The 17,122-nt window shown below is 40.2% G+C and overlaps 1 protein-coding gene across 2 annotated transcripts in view; it reads right to left on the minus strand.

Moving 5' to 3' along the window:
* Positions 1–13,990, minus strand: part of ZFYVE16 (zinc finger FYVE-type containing 16) — a 28,717-nt gene extending 14,727 nt beyond the window's left edge. The window contains exons 1-6 of one of the 2 annotated variants that reach the window (XM_083356539.1): positions 13,749–13,990; positions 9,483–9,591; positions 7,069–9,227; positions 6,480–6,576; positions 2,896–2,997; positions 1,882–1,997 (exon numbers count right to left, since the gene is read on the minus strand). In XM_083356539.1, coding sequence (XP_083212665.1) covers positions 1,882–1,997; positions 2,896–2,997; positions 6,480–6,576; positions 7,069–9,227; positions 9,483–9,552 — 2,544 coding nt within the window. In that variant the 5' untranslated portion in view covers positions 9,553–9,591; positions 13,749–13,990. Of the gene's footprint in view, positions 1–1,881; positions 1,998–2,895; positions 2,998–6,479; positions 6,577–7,068; positions 9,228–9,482; positions 10,097–13,748 lie in introns of those variants that run through there. The other variant, XM_083356540.1, reaches the window with a different exon arrangement.
* Positions 13,991–17,122: the final 3,132 nt, after the last annotated feature.

Below are 17,122 nucleotides of genomic sequence, written 5' to 3' on the forward strand. Positions count from 1 at the left end.
TAAGCCGAGTGTTCTGTACCAGCCTGCTACCGGCCCTGCAGAAAAGGCAGGGACAACCCCTTTACAAACGGCAAGAGGCTGGAATTACGCCTGCCAAATTTATAGCTACAAAAACAAACAAGACACAAACAAAAAACAGGAGCTTTAAGAAACATGAACCATCAGAGTGGTTGCCTTCAGCAAACCAGCCCTCCCAGACATTCCCCTTATATAGAGTTCAGGGCGTGGCTTCTCTCTGCCTCCTTCCGAGAAGCCCCATTGCCACAGGTCGGCAACCTGCGGCTCCGGAGCCGCATGCGGCTCTTTGAGCCGTCTCTTGCGGCTCCCAGCCGCCCGGTGCGCGCGCACCTCTTCCAACGGGCAGTGGTGCGCGCGCACCTCTCCAAATGGAGAGTGGCACCGCCCGTTTGGAGAGGTGCACGCGCACCTCCCCGAATGGGCGGAGGTGCGCGCGCACCTCCCCAAACCTTTGGAGAGGTGCGCGCGTACCTCTGCGCGAATGGGCAGCGGTGCCGCTCTTTCAGGAAGCCCGCCGCGGCCCGTCTGTGAAGCTGCCGAAAGCGGCAGCTTAGCAGACGGGCCGCGGCAGCTTCCACAAAGAGCGGCGCCCCTGCCCATTCCGAGAGGTGCGCGCGCACCTCTCCGAACGACCGGAGGTGCGCGCGTACCTCCGCGCGAATGGGCAGCGGTGCCACTCTTTCAGGAAGCCCGCCGCGGCCCGTCTGTGAAGCTGCCGAAAGCGGCAGCTTAGCAGAAGGGCCGCGGCAGCTTCCGCAAAGAGCGGCGACCCTGCCCATTCCAAGAGGTGCGCGCGCACCGCTGCCCATTCGCGCGGAGGTACGCGCGCACCTCCGGTCGTTCGGAGAGGTGCGCGCGCACCTCTCGGAATGGGCAGGGGCGCCGCTCTTTGCGGAAGCTGCCACGGCCCGTCTGCAAAGCTGCCGAAAGCGGCAGCTTTGCAGACGGGCCGTCGCCATCAGGCAACCGGGAACCGGTTCCATCTCATTTTTTTAAAAATGGCAGCCGCGTGCGTCCGCGCATGCGCAAAAAACCTTTTTGCGCATGCGCGTGCATGGACACACGCACGCGGCTCCCTCTTTTTTTAATTTGTGATGGAACCGGTTCCCAGTGGCTCTTTTTCTTTTTTAGGTTGCCGACCCCTGCCCATTGCCTTCCTGTTTACTCCTAATTGACTGCCTCCTGCGTCGGGCGTCCTTGAACAGGGCCAGCTGTGGGTCATCTTCATCCACACTGTCAGGCTCACACAGCTGGGTCTCCGTGGTGACCAAGTGGGAGGGGCCTGGCTGAGGGCTCTCATCAGCAAGATCTTCAACCCCCTCAGCAAGGTCTTCAACACCCCCCTCCTCCTCTGAGTCATCCGACCCAACTGCCGAACCCACAGGCTGACCCTGAATCACAACACCGAGATTTAAAGGTGACAATTAGCATCTGAAAGCATACCAGAATTGAATTGCATCTGAAAGCATAGCAGAAGCGAATGTAGCTCATGATATGATCATGATCACATATAGCAAATAACTGACACCAATAACTGCCTGCACTGCTGCATTTTGCACCAGCTGAAACTTCCGAATATTCCTCAAGGGCAGTCTCATGTGAAATGCATTTCAGGGGTCCAATCTGGAAGTCACATGGGAATGAGTGGCTGTAAGCAAGACTCAGCAGTTTAGGAACTGCAGAACTGGCACAATGCCCTAGCTATGCAAAAGTGCTCCTAGCCAGAGCTGCCACCTGTTCTATTTGACCAGTATATTTTCTGTATTAAAAAAGACAAAACAAAGAGTTTTGAATGACACATTTATTAACTAGCTAATTGTATTCAGAGCCTAAAATGATAATTTCAGATAAAGTGGAGCTTACAGGCTCCTGTGGGAATCGCCTGACTCCAGATGACAATTTGGTTGTGTCTGCGACTTCTCCATTAGGTAAAATTCCATCTGCAAACCAAACTCTTCTCTGGTCTTTAGGGAGCAATCCTGCAGAAGAAACAAATGAGTACACCAGAGATATTTGTTTAGCTACAGTGATACCAACGTCACCTCCCTGTCTTCCCCATACAAAAATTTATTTAGAATCCACATGATGGTACTGAAATCTAATAAGCAGGTGAAATGAAATGTGATGAATATCATGGTATCCCAAACACTGGATTTCTGCAACTAATAATGTCAAGCAACTCCTGTATAATACTTTACATACAATTTCAAGATGGAGATGGATATGCAGATAGAAGAATTTCAAAGGAGCTAGAAGAGTTTACATCTCAACACTAACTTCTATAGGCTCCTTTTTCATTTTTTTCCATCTCAGGTATAGAAGTGTTATCTTAAAGGTACTTAGGGGAACTTATTCCTTAGGGGAAGTTCCATTCTCCACTAACGAGTATCACAAGTTATATGCTGCAAAAAAAATAATCATAAAATAAATACTTTTTGAAGAATTTACTCATCTAACAAAACAATACAGTCTGCAAGTTTACTGTGCAACAATAAATATCTAGGAATGCTTGGGTAGTAAATGAAATTTAGCTTGGGTGATTTCTTTAATCGGTATGGATGTGTAACCTCTAGATGTTGAATTATAACTCCCATCATCCTTATCATTCTCTTTTTACCAGGGCTTTTTTTCTCATAGAATGCTCAGAATGGAGTTCCGGCACCTTTTTTGGATGGAACCTTGTAGGGTAGGCAAGGCGGGTTGTATGACATGTGTGAGCATGGCACCTTTTTCTTTTACAAAAAAAGCACTATTACTCTTTATTATTTATTTATATACAGTATGTATATCTCATATTTCTAAACCACCCTCCTCCCTCAGAGAGGGGCTCTCTAGGTGGTGAAATAAAGCTAGATAATAACACAGAGTAAGAAGTACCAGGTGTCTGGGTTTCCTGCAGAGATGGAACAGTTGAAGATTCAGACAATACAGAATTAGGTGGTGGACCAGTTGGGGTCATCATTCTTTCTAATTCCTGTGCTAACAAACAAAATGTAAGGGTATAAATGTCAAAACTATATACAAGAAATATTTCACAAATGTCTGCTTGGGGGTTATATTCATATCCTTTGTAATCAAGGTGAGTTCAGGATATATCATGTTCAGTTTTGTTTTAACTAATCCTGCAAGATTTGAGCTTCTAATATATATATATATATATATATATATTTAACATACCGTAATTTCATTTTACAAAGCATTTATTTAAAAAGCATTACTGTTTATTTCAATCTAAGTTTTTAACAAAAGTATTCTTTAAGTCTTATGTTCGTTCTTGGAAATTTATTTAAGATAATAATGACATTCCATAGTCATTGATACTTCTCATCCATGGCTTTTAAAGGGTCACATTTAAAATGCAGAATTAGTCAGTTTGAAGAAAACAGAATTATTTGGGGGGGGGGGGGAAACAGATCTTCTTTTAGTTATTTTTGCTCCTGTGACATCTAGCTGGACTGAATTATTGTACTGCATTATACATGGGGTTTACTTTAAGGACGTTGAAAAATGTTAACTGAATGTAGCTCCTGCAGGGAATAGGCAATATGAAATTTGACAACTAGATTAATCAAATTAATATTCTTGAAAAAGCATCTTTATCTCTAAGATCTTCATGTATCCTGAGATGCTATTTATTTGGTCCATTTTTAAAACCATTTAGGCTGATGGCAATGAGGCAAAAGATCTCTTTGGCAATAAACACATAGGCCCTACCATTGTACAACACAAAATGGTTCCAAAGAACCATTTATTTACAGTTGCTTTCTCTTAAATATTTTCTTGAACTGTTTTGTAGATGATATTTGTCATCATCATTTACATAACAGCTATATGTAACTACTATGCAAGATATATTTATCTTTACATTTTCACACAGAACAAAAACCCTGTGAGATAAGTCAGACTAAAAAGAGAGTCACTGGCCCTAAAAAAAGTGGTTGTTTTGATAATCAAGATTAGATTAACCTGGTGCAGTTCAATACTACAAATGCTACCATTGGTTTAGTTACCGTATTACATTTTGCATAAAAATGAAATGGGATTTAACTATTGTTTATTTTGAAGGAAACAGTATTTTTTATTGAATGTGAGCTGTTTTAGTATTTACTGGCTTAAAAAAATTAAGCTTTATTTTTTACATATTGCAAGTATATGCATGTCAAAACAGCTATGAGTTGTACCCTACTTTTTCTTTAATTTCTTTCTTAAAAAAATTCTTTTTCTTCTTTAAACTTCTTTAAATAAATAAAAGCATTCATGGAAGGTACATATTTATCAGTTACTCAAAATGCTATATCTATAAACAATTAGAAACAATTTCAATATTTCTGCATCACAATGTGTCACGCTGGTAACTTGGGCACTGGGACTTATTTGAACATGCACAAATCCCATTCACTGCTTCTATAAACATAAAAACTAAGATCAGATAGATGTAGTACAATCTCAATTATAACTTATCACTGAAATGGAATACAGAAAAATGTATTGACACATTTAAATTCTTTTTCTCCAGGAAGACAACAGCAACTGTAAAATGATTAATCTGTTCTTTCCTGGAAAAAAATCCTACAATATCCATTAGCCACTGCCAGTGTAAAAATTAATTGCATTAATTGCAGTATACCAAAGTATGGATCACCCATACCTACATGTATACAGTGTCATTTAGTATAGTATCTGAGCACTCTCTTATATACATGGTAAATTTGTGATACTCAATCCTAGTTGCTTATTAGTTTGTTTCCTTTTTTTGTATTTTATTGATATGACATGTTTTCATTGCTGTCTGGATATACAACCGGAAAGGTTCATATGTCCAAGTTTCTTATCTAAAACTGTTATCTGAAATGTTCTATAAAATTTATATTCTCTTTTTGTTCAGCAGGCAAAAGATGGGATACACAGTAGACTCTTCTCCCATTTTTCCACAACAAAAACCCACCTGGTAGATTATGCTAAAAGAGAGTGACTCTCCCTAAGTCATCAAATAAGCTTCTGTGGCTAAGGATGGAGTAAAAGCTGAGTCTTCCTGGTGTACTACTATAGCACACTAGTCTTCATACTTTGCACAAAAATGAGATAATTATCACTTATTTTGAAGGAAACTATATGGGTAGTCCTCGAGTTACAACCCCAATTGCGATTGGAATTGGAAGCAGTAATTGAGGAAAACATCCCGTGACCATACTGCCTAGGGGCAGAAATTGCAGCAATTCTAGTTGTGGCCATTAGGACATGACCACGGGGTCATCGGGTGGAGACTCATTTGATCACAACTCCTGACTTCCTGCCAGCTTCCCCATTGACTTTGCTTGTCAAAAGTCAGGTGGAAAAGTTGCAAATGGCAATCATGTCTCCCAACAGCCGCCATTTCCAGCTTGGCGCCTCTGAGCACCAAGTCTCTATTCCTCCAAGGCCAAGGACATTTCAGGAGATCACTGAGCCAGAAGAAGCCAATTTATTTCTCCTGCCCTGCATGAGCTGTTTTATCTCATTCCCCAATCTCTCTCCTTTTGGGCACCCTGCACAGTATGGCCAGGACACCACTGTATCCCACTGCTGCCCGCCTGATGCTACTGACCTCAATGGACCTTTCTCTCTGTCCTCTTCTTCAGAGGTATCATCTTCTTCTTCCTCCTCAGCATAAACTTCCCCTCCTATCCCCTGGGCTCACTGAGGCCAGCCAGCCTCTAGCTCCACAGCACTGGGGCTGTCTGAACTAGGCTTGCCCCCATTCATTGCTGCCACCGCTGAGCCCAGTTCTGACCAAGGCATGAACATGGTTGGCATCAGGTTGAGGAGAGGCAAGACAAGGCTGAGGAAAAAGATTATGATGGCACCAAGAAGGAAGAGAGGGGAAAAGGTCTGTGAGTCGGTGATGGCAGAATATAATGGTATCTTCATCTCAGCCATGCTGTTCAGGGAAGCCAAAAGGACGGAAATGGGAGGGGAGAGAGATGGGTGGGGGAGAGTTGAAGTGGAAACAGTTCATACAGAGACTGGGGTATGATCATAAATGTGGGCAATTGCCAAGTGCCTGTATTTTGATCCCTTGACTGTGGGGATGGTTACAATGGCTGAAACTCCTAGGAATGGTCAGAAGGTTCATTTTTTTTCAGCACCAGCATAACTTTGAATAGTCTCTGAATGAATAATTGTAACCTAAGGACTAGCTCAATCACAATCTATATAATGCATATTGAGGACTATTCCTATGCTTAGTTGTGAAATTCATATTCTAATAGTAATTATGAGCAACAACTTATTAAATTCAAATAATTTTAAAGAATGCTCCCTTTTCAAATAGAACATATGGAAACAGCTACTAAATGGTTTCAGATTTATTTCATCTTAAATATTTCACATCATCATGTTCACATTGAGAATACATGTTCCAACATTCAGAAATTATTCTAGTTACTTTTTGTTTCTTCTAATTCTCTACAATTATATTTTACCTTTGTTAATGGACTCATAGCAGCTTATACAGACTCTTGCTTCTTTATCCAGATATTGGAGTTTGCATTTTCGATTGCAACAGGGAGCACAAAATATCTAGTTTTAGTACAAAAAGTGCATTAAGATTTTATAAGTATATGGATGTGTGTATTTTGATGCAGAAACAGGTTAAGATCACATACTAATTAGAAAAAATCAGAAACTAGAAGAATAAAGGCATGAGAGCTATAATATTTACAATGTAATACCAGCAGAGACCAAAAATCAATTAAATAACACAGATAATTTCATGCTAAAGACTTTATTGAAGCTATCTTAAAGAAGTCAATAAACATGGACTTTAGAAAAATCACAAAGCTTATAAAATTATCAAAGCATATATTTTAGCCAACGTCCAGACACATTTTCAATAAATCAGACCAAAATGTTTGCATGCTGATCAAACTTGATTTAATGGTGTAAAGAACTATTAGTAAAGGGAATTTATTTTTTACAGGCAAAAGGGGGAAAAGACCATCCCTTTTCCTCAGCTATGAATGGAATATTATAAAGATGATCAATCAAGAAAAAATGGTTGAGTTTACTTACTTTCCCACAGGCACGACAGTGGTGTCTTCTTTTTGTAAATGTGAATTTGGCTTGACAATTCATGCACTTTGATGCTTCTAGGTCCGGAACCCAGGATGGCTGCTTTTGTCCCAAGGCTGTAGCTCGTCCCACTACTTTCCTTGGCTCTGAAATCATAGGTAAGACATTTTCTTCTATGTTTCCCAAGCGTCTTTGTCTATTACGGCTAACATCTGATTCAGGAGAAATTTTACCATCTGAGACAAAGGTATTTGAGTCTGTGGAATTTATCATTTGGGATTCATTCCCAGATGTATTTTTACTGCTAAACTCAGAAGGGGTTGTGGCTTTTGGTTGAAGGTTTAGCAGCTGCTTTGGTCTAGCTCCTCCACTGTGCACTGTTGGCTGGCCATTTAATGAACCTGAAACTTCACTTCCAATCTCAGTTGTGTTATCTAGAGTCTCTTGTTGTACCTGCTGTGTTTGTTTTTTCACTAGGATCCCTAAAGTAGATTCTGGAATACTGATGAAATTATTTTCATTACAGGCTTTTGCTTTCTTAAATTCCAATTCTGCTTGTATGCTGTCACTATTGATATTCAGATTGCTTAGATCCAGTAACTTGTCATTTATTAAATCAGATTCCAAAAGTCCACTGCTAGTATCTTCTTTTAGAGGCTTTGAATTATTTGCTTCAAGACAATGTTCAGACAAAAAGGCATCAAGCTCACTGTCACTAATGAGCATGTTGCTTCCAATAATGTCTTCTTCTAAAGCTAGATCAACAAAAGGTCTTTCATCAGCATCAATAGGCCGAACGCTGCTGCACATTTCAGTATCTTTAGCCAAAAACGGACTAGTAGTCACAATAGAATCCTGATGCTCACAATGACTAGAAACAACACATTCTCTACTTATTAAGGAAGGTTTCTGTATCTCACATTCATTGGTTTGGTTTAGACTGCTCTCATTTTTTAAAGTTTCTGTTTTTCCAAAAGAACCACCTTCTGCAAAGCTATTTTCACTCTGCAGAGCTATGTCTCTAATGGCATCTTCTTTCTGAGTAATCTTTCCATTTGTGTCATCGGTATTAACTAATGATGTACATATAGAAACTGCAAGTGGAAGACAGGATAATGAAGTCTGTATGTCTTCAGAGATCTCTGGTACTGAAACCGTATTTAAAGTTGTATCAGTATATTGCTGTGAGTTACAAAACATGTCAGTTGTGCTATTCAAAGCTAGCCCATTTTCTGTCTGAGGAGCAGAATCACATAAAGAGTTTTTGTGACACGTTACATTGGGATTATTCACTTCCTGGATCTTTGGCAAATGCATAGCTTCTAATTTATTTGTGTCTTCTGAAATGCCTTGCTTGTCACTCTCGTCATGTATCATTTGACTTTTTGAATTATTTTCATCCACTAGTGTCTCACAAGGCAGCTTTTCACATGTTGATTCATCTTTGGATCCAAGTACAGCTAAAAGATGAATTACTGAACCTGACGCTCTATCAGTTCCTATCACTTGTTCTTTCTGATCAGATATTTTATTATTTTTCAAACATTTTGTTTTTTCTTGATCTTCACTGCAGTCTGTTATATTTGGTTCAAAAGGAGTATCTGTCTTTAATTTCCACTGATTAAGTTCTCCTGCTGCATCATATTGCATTTTGTATAGTGTTTCACCAATCTGTTGCTGTGTACCAGAATCAGAAATGTGATCATCAACCACTGTATTATTAGCTTTGGTTGACAGTAATGCTAAACCAAAGCCATCAACTGAAAGACCGTACTGAGACTCCTCTGGTTGCAACTTTTGAATGCATCCTACATTATTTTTTAGTTGGCTCAAACCACCTGTGTCACTGATAAGATCGCAGATGGGTATGCCGCATCCCTTCAAGCAAGACGACTGATTTTTATCTGAAGAACCACCACCCACCATGGACAAAAGATCTAAACCAGTAACATTTTTCTCATTCTGGTCAGAGTTCAGTTGTTCAAAACGTGCTGCTTTTGTAGTTTGAGAAGACAATGAGCATGCATCTGATACAGCACAACTGACATTTTTTTCCACATTTGGCTCAAAGGATTTTGGCTGCTGGCAAGATGAATCTGACAAAACTAAGTGGTGCTCAGAGTTACAAAGATTTATAGTGCTGCTGTTTTCAAGTTCATCTAAAAAAGAAGAAGCATATCATTAGGAATTTCATCATACAATGGCTACTACATACACTGCTCTCTCAATTACAAATGTTGTCTACATTCTATCTCTAATTATATTTTTCCCCACCTTATTTGTCCATTGTAATTTAAATTTATCTGAAAAACACTAAACATACTAGAGAAGTGACATACCATAAGAATATATTTTGATCTATTTTTATACTTGCTGCTCACATACATGGTAGAAGACACAAAGAATGAACCAACCTGCATGCTGTTCAAATTCATCCAGTAATTTGTCCAAATCAGAGACAGCTGCTTTAAAGTAACTGTCCATGCTAAGACTTGATCAATAAATTCTTTTTTCCTGTTGCACCTGTAGGGAACAATGTAATGAACTAAGGCAAAAAATAGATGTAGAATTACTAGATGATGAACATTGACCTAAAATTATTTTTAAATTCAATTCCTAATTCTTTAAGAGTGACTTTTAATTTAAAAAAACTTGTTTACAGTTCTGAATTAAGCTGCCTGGAAGGACACTTGGAAATCAGGAATAAAGCTTAGCTTTAGTACTCAAAAAATAAAAATAAAATCACAGCATGTGCTCAGAAACATCCGAACTTATGCAAATATATTGCCTTCTATTATAAGCAAAAGTAACACAAGTAATGGTACTTTTTCATACCATTTCCCCTCAAAACAGGGAGATAGCAAATACAAATCTTTCCCATTTCTATCCTGTTGTTTTTCAAAAGGCAGGCCTTCAGAAATTGCCACTGTTCTAAACCTGAAATACTCTAGTCAACTGTAATGTAACGACTAAGTTTAAATTCCTGCTATTCCTGCCTGCAAACACATGAATTATATTTTATAATGTGTGAACCCTGGCAATTTTGGCTTACTCAGTAAGACATGATTAAGTAACCCTTTGCTTAGCATGACTGGGATCTCAGTCACTATGGGAGACTGAGTTTTAGACTTGAAAATTTTCTAGACTTTAAACTATGAATTTAGTTTTTCTAAAGTAACTTTGACTCCTATATTAAAGAAAGTTATTTAAGATTTTAAAATAAGCTAAATTCAGCAGTGCCCCAAAATTACACTAAATGACCCTTCTGTCATCCAAATGAAATTCAGAATATGAAAGGAGGAAAAAAATAAATCTGGTTATTTCACTGGCTATTTACTGATCATTCTTATCAACACATTCCTATCCTCCAATAATTATTCAAGTAAGCTACTTATCTTGTATCATTTTATTAAGGAATTCTGATCATAAGATTTATACTATTTCTACTTAGTTATACCAGAAATTATTCGTTTTTACATTATTTGATTTATCTTAAAAACTATATAAGCTTTAAATAAGTCTCCCTATTACAGATTATGGATTAACATGTAACAGGATAGATAATTTTAAAGTTATCATCTACTATATAAGCAGACTCCACAGACTCCACGTAAGGATAGCAGTATACTCAAAATCATGCACATTGAAAACAACACCAATAGTTGAAACATTAGAGTAAAAAGACAGCAACAACTTCTTAAAACATATATTGTTTATAAAGTTCTAAAAAGCTGAAAAATATTGTTATGTTGTCATGATCAAACAAGCCTTTCTGAAAGTTTTATGTTAAACAATATGATTAATATATATAAATGAATCACATTAATCAGCGGACTAAAAGAGAGTGGAATGAGATTTTCTACTCTGGACAAGAAAATCATAAAAGAAACAAAATAGTCAATAATCATTAATAAGAGTATTAAAATCAGTTTTTAGATACAACCCCTACAACACTAGAGGAAGAAATGAAATAATCTCAAAGTTGATACACAAAATTTGTTGATTACTGAACTAAAGCCAAACATTCTTGATAGTGAAATTAAATAGGTTCAAGAAAATATTGCTAACAACAAAGCTGCAGAATTCTGTTGAAATATGAGCTGAACTGTTAACTACATCATCTTGTAGTGTTTCAAATTGGAATTTGTGATTTGTAAGCACGTTTGGAAAACACAGCAATAACCAGGGGACTGGAAAAGATATGTTTATATTCAAATTTCAAAAATGGGCAGTGCTAAAGAATTTTGAAAGTTATGAATAATGATAGATCCTAGTACAAGACTTTGAAGTCAAGTCCTCAACAAAATATGACACAAGCTAGACTTACAACCTGGATTCAGAAGAGGCAAGAAAATCCAAGATCACATTGCTACCATCGGCTGAATAATGAAAAAGGCAAGGAAATTCCAAACCAAGAGCTTTTTTTCTTTATTATATCAAGGCTTTTAACTATGCAAATCACAGCAAACTGTCACTAGCCTTTAAAAACATAGGTGCCTATTAAAGAAATTGTATGATGATCAGAAAGCAACAATTACAACAAAATCTGGAACAATTAAATTGTTTAAGCCAAGAAAGTGGTATGTATTTAACTCCATTTGTTGACTGTATCATGCGAATTTCTTGACGACAGAATGAAATTAAAACGGCTTGGGAGAAACATCAATAAACTAAGGTATTTTAATGATAAGCTTTGATGGGTTATAGGTAAGGAAGGTAAGGAAGACAAGAAACTTTCTGTTGAAGGCTAAAAAAATATATAAAAAACTTCCTTCCCCCAAGATTATGTCAGTGGGCTAGTAGTAACAAACTTTAACTTTTTAATCTCAAATTCAATACTAAATAAAGTCAAGTCAAAAGCTCACTATTTAAGAAGCAAGAATTATTTGAAAAGTCACTGAAGTTTGGCAAAACAAAAAGCAATCCAAATCAGGACAGCAGATAACAGCCAGATGTCAGCAGGCTATTATCACTGCTGACAAAAGCAGGAACTTAAAACTTTAAAGAACACTTATTGACAGTATTGATAAAATGATACCCATATATCTTTTACTAAATTTTATGCCAGAGTATACCAAATAAAAACATGCTTTTAAAAATAGTAGTTTTAAGCAAGGAATTCTCTTGTCTCATTTAGCAAGTGTTACACATTACTATATAATTATAGTCCTGAGTCCTTCGGGAGATAGGGCGGGATATAAGTCCCATTAATAAATAAATAAATAAATAAATAAATAAATAAATAAATAAATAAATAATACTTGTAATTTGCCGTGTTCTCACACTTTTCTTTCTCAAAAACCCCCACAATGCTATAAAAAGATGAAATAATTGCACAACATATTCTGAGTGGTAGTTGTTGTAACTCCTCTCTCCCCCCATTCCTGTCTGAAACCAAATCACACAAAGTTGCAGTAACAATATTATTTATAATGGATAAAAAAATTCCAAATTCTAGTCGTCCAAACAACTAAGTGTTTGGACTTTTTTCTAGGCCTGGTATAAAGGCCACCTTAAGCGCACCATAAAGATTTATTTGCCAGGCTCATTATAAGCGTTACAATTTTTGATGTTTTGACCCCGAATTAGTATCTTTATGAAAAATCTGCCTAGTGAAAAGTGCGGGATGTGACAATACAACCCTCACTTCATGCATTTCATGCAGCTATTCTACATGATTATGCTGGATTACAGTGCACAATCCATAATCAACACAGCACATAGAAACTGGGGGAAAGTGACCTATGTATTATACTTACTTCCATTACCTTGCAGGAAGTGAATGCTCTTAAATATAAGAAGAGGCTACCCTGTTATTTTAACCTTGTGCCTGATCACCCTACACCAGGGGTCTTCAAACTTGGCCCTTTTATGACTTGTGGACTTCAACTCCCAGAATTCCTCAGCCAAGCACGCTGGCTGAGGAATTCTGGGAGTTGAAGTCCACAAGTCATAAAAGGGCCAAGTTTGAAGACCCCTGCCCTACACTGACACTGAGCATCTGTGACACGGCCCCAGAGATCCTTGGTCCGGCTTTCCAATACATATAGACAGAGGGATATCCCTCAGAGCTGTCTAACCCACTGAGCAAGTCCCAGCAAAGCTAGAACTGGTTTAGATACACAAAGCTGGAGCCCAGGATCCTTGAGGAAGTAAAGCAAAGGGCGAGAAAAACAAGGGAAAGAAGAGGAGTTCCATTCGAGGGAAGAGAGGAGGAAAAAAGGGGTTCAGAAAGGATCGGGACAGATAGCCCGGGCTTCCCAACCTTAGCCATTTTAAGATGTGTGGACTTCAACTCCCAGAATACCCCAGCCAGCATTGCTGGCTGGGGTATTCTGGGAGTTGAAGTCCACACATCTTAAAATGGCTAAGGTTGGGAAACACTGAACCTCTTGGTTCTGCAGCCAACCAGCTTTCTCTCCTCACTGCGGCGGCTTCATCCTCGCCTCAACGCGCAGCGGGGAAAAAAAATACCACCAGACGGAGGCGGAGGCTGCCCGGGGTCTCCACCATTTCCCCCCCTCCCCGCCCTCCCCGCCACACGTCAGAGAAAAAGGCGCTCAGCCTTCCCAGGATCTCCCTTCTTCCTCCCATCCCCCGAAGGCGGCCGAAGGGCACAAAGGGGGTGCGCCAGTCTCTGAAAAGACTGACACCTCCGACGGACACGCCCCCTTCCTTACCTTCCGTCTGATCGGAAGCCGAACCTACTCCGAGCAACCCCGGATGCGGGTGAGTCCCGCGCCTGGGGGCCGTCTCCAAATCATTCTCCGAGCCCCGGGCGCGAAGGCAGCCCGCAGGACTTTTCCTAGAGACTTTAGTCTTTCCCGAAGACCAGCTCCTTCTTGTTGCTGGCCCTCCCACGCAAGCGCGCAGGAAGGCGGCCAGGCCCCCACCCACTTGGAGAGGAGACGTCCGCCACCAATCTCCGGGATGGACCCCTCTGCGGCTGCGCAGTTGCTATGCGAGTTTCTTCGTTCCGACTTGCTACCCCTCCCTCCGGAGGGTGTGTTCGGGAGAGTCTCGGGTGTCAATTGCTCCCGCGAGGAGTGGCGTTTCGGACCTTGGCTGCGGTCGTACGGGCGAGACGAGCGGATGCGATTGTCTTTTCTTGCTTCCCGAACTTTTTGGGAAACGGGATTTAGAGTTTGCAGGTGGAAGAAATTCTGGAGCTGATTTGCCAGCCCCCAAACAATTACGATTTTGTATAACGCGGTGGCTCAGTGGGTTAGGACGCTGAGCTTGTCGATCAGAAGGTCGGTAGTTTGGCGGGTCAAATCCCGAGTGCCGTGTAACAGAGTGAGCGCCTGTTATCTGTCCCAGCTTCTGCCAACCTAGCAGTTGGAAAGCACGTAAAAATGCAAGTAGAAAAATAGGGAACACTACGGTGGGAAGGTAACAGCATTCTGTGCGCCTTTGGCGTCTAGTCATGCCGGCTACATGACCACAGAGATGTCCTCGGACAAGCGCTGGCTCTTTGGCTTTGAAACGGAGATGAGCACTGGCCTCTAGAGTCGGAAATGACTAGCACGCATGTGCGGGGGAACCTTTACCTTTTTACCTTATAATAAATGGGTTACAATGTGGATTGGCAGGAGAAGACAAGTGTGTTTCCTAACCTAAAACGTGGTTAGCGCATCCAAGGTTCCTTCTATACCTAGGCAGTTTTGTTGAGAAAAGTAACGAATACCTATAGACTGGAAATCCCAAAGTTGCTTTTTCAAAAGGCAACCTGACTTTGTTTTTCCCTGAAGACGTTTCACTTCTCATCCAAGAAGCTTCTTCAGTTCTGAAGAAACACCTTTGGAATGACCATGACCTGGATGACTGAGAATCTCCATAGACAGACTGGAAAGTGTCTGGAACGTTGGAACATGAAGCAAATAGAAAAATGCTTTATACAAAGTATTTTACTAATTTCTGAAGAAACTTAATACATAATCCCATGTAATATATTTAGTCCACACGTAGGGCATGTTTTTGCAAAACACTGAAACAAATACCTCACCCACATTCGAGTCCCTAACTGACCAGGTTTGGGGATTGAGTCTATGTGGGCAGGGCTACGCTATACTGGGGAGTCTATAAGAAGAGTGATAAAGCACTTTTGTCCATGGCCAAGGAAACTGCTCATTAAGCTCTCCCAGGTTGGAGTCTTAAATATTGGACAAACTCAGGCTTTGTAGTTATTTTTGATTTTTGTAGTATATGAAGCCTGACATCCATAGGTAAGGATGTTGTGTGAGCATAGCCAAAGATGTGTAGCCATTTACTTACCGGTATATTGTATTTTTTTCTGATTTGTGCCTAACTACAGCACAAAGATGTCCTCCCAATATCTTCTCTATGACTGCCTTCATCTCATCTCATTTTGGAAAAGATACAGCTACTTTAAGGCAGGGCTTTTCAATCTTTTCACCCATTGTACCACTTTTAGGATATGGCAATATCCAAGTACCACCAGTCACCTAGCAGTGTCAAAAACTTGATGACGCTCCCCAAAAACAGAAAAAAAGTGATGAAGTACAGGTAGTCCTCGACTTACAACAGTTTGCTTAGTGGCTGTTCGAAGTTTCAATGGCACTGAAAAAAGTGCCCCCCAGCCACAGCCGAGCAAGACACCTGCCTGCCCGCCCAGGGACGCTCTTCCTCCTGTCTGAGGTTTTCATTGTTGTGAGGATTTTTGTTGAGGATTAGCAGCAGGGGTGGGGTGGGGGGGTGTTTGGTTTTTATTTCCCCCCCCTCTGCTGTGTGGTTGCAGCAGGTTTTGGTCACTTCACATGACCCTGGAACACTGACTGTCATAAATATGAATCAGTTGCCAAGCATCTGAATGTAAATCACAAGACCCTGGAGATATTGCAACACTCCAGCTGATCGGCACTTCTTCTGGGCTCAGCAGAAGCACCAGGATCAGCGCCAAGCTCCAGCTGGAGCCTGGAGCTGATCCTGGTGCTTCCACTGAGCCCTGACAGCCCTGCAGCTCTAGCCATCTCTCTCTCAGGCTTGTACAGTGCTGCCACCGGTTCAACTCATTCCCCTTCCCTGCTACCACTTTTCTAGGATGGCCGCGTACCACCTGCCAGGTGCTAATGTACCACAGGTGGTACCCGTACCACTGGTTGAAAAGCCCTGCTTTAAAGGCATTGCATATAAGTGCTATGTTTGCACTCCTGTATTCTCCAGAGCACTTTTCAGAGATCTAAATCAGAAATGCTTCACAGCTTCATCCATCCTTTTATCTGTTTAATAATGGTGTTAGTGTAAATCCTTAACCATGGCTAAAGTAGATGCAAAGAAATACAGGTTTGAAAATAAACTTTGTGGAGTGCACAAGTAAAAATGTCTTGCTATACAAATTATTTCTATTGGGGGGGGGTTAATGTGACAATTGCATTTTAAAATATCCAGATAATGACCACACAGATCAAGCTGCAGTCCAGATAAAACTATAATACTGTAGTGAGTATATCAGAAGTTCACTAAACCATTAGAGTCCTAGATAGAGGTATCAAAGTTATTATTGGAGTTCAAACTTCAGAAGTTCATAATATTAAAATAATGTGTGAATTCAGAACTGTGGGCATATATTTAAATTTTCTTTGGTTAGGAATGAACCATTTGTCCAAGAAATATTCTTTAGCTAGGAATTTACTGATTTTCAATAGAAAAGGCTACTGATAAAAAAATTGTCCTCAGATATAATGGAATTAACAGAGAGAGGCCCAAAATGGTATTAGTCTAGAACAGGGATGTCAAACTGGTGGACCTCGGGCCAGATGTATCATGTGTTAGCCACACCCACCCTGGCTCCGCAAAGGCAAAAAAGTCACAATACATCACGATACGTCACATGATGCAATCGTGTTTGACACCTATGGTCTAGAAACACCAGTGAAGTCAGATTGTTACTTTTCTAATGCTGGTTTGATCTGAACGTTATATATAAAAGGAATTTTACAGTTCAGAGGATCTCTTCAGTTACCATTAGACTGAAAGCGGAGGTATATTGTGCTACACTTAAAATACTGCATTTTCAGGATCTTTTTCACAGAAA

This window comes from Vipera ursinii (genome assembly GCF_947247035.1).
Source record: "Vipera ursinii genome assembly, chromosome: 2".
In the NCBI taxonomy this organism is placed as follows: Eukaryota; Metazoa; Chordata; class Lepidosauria; order Squamata; family Viperidae; genus Vipera; species Vipera ursinii.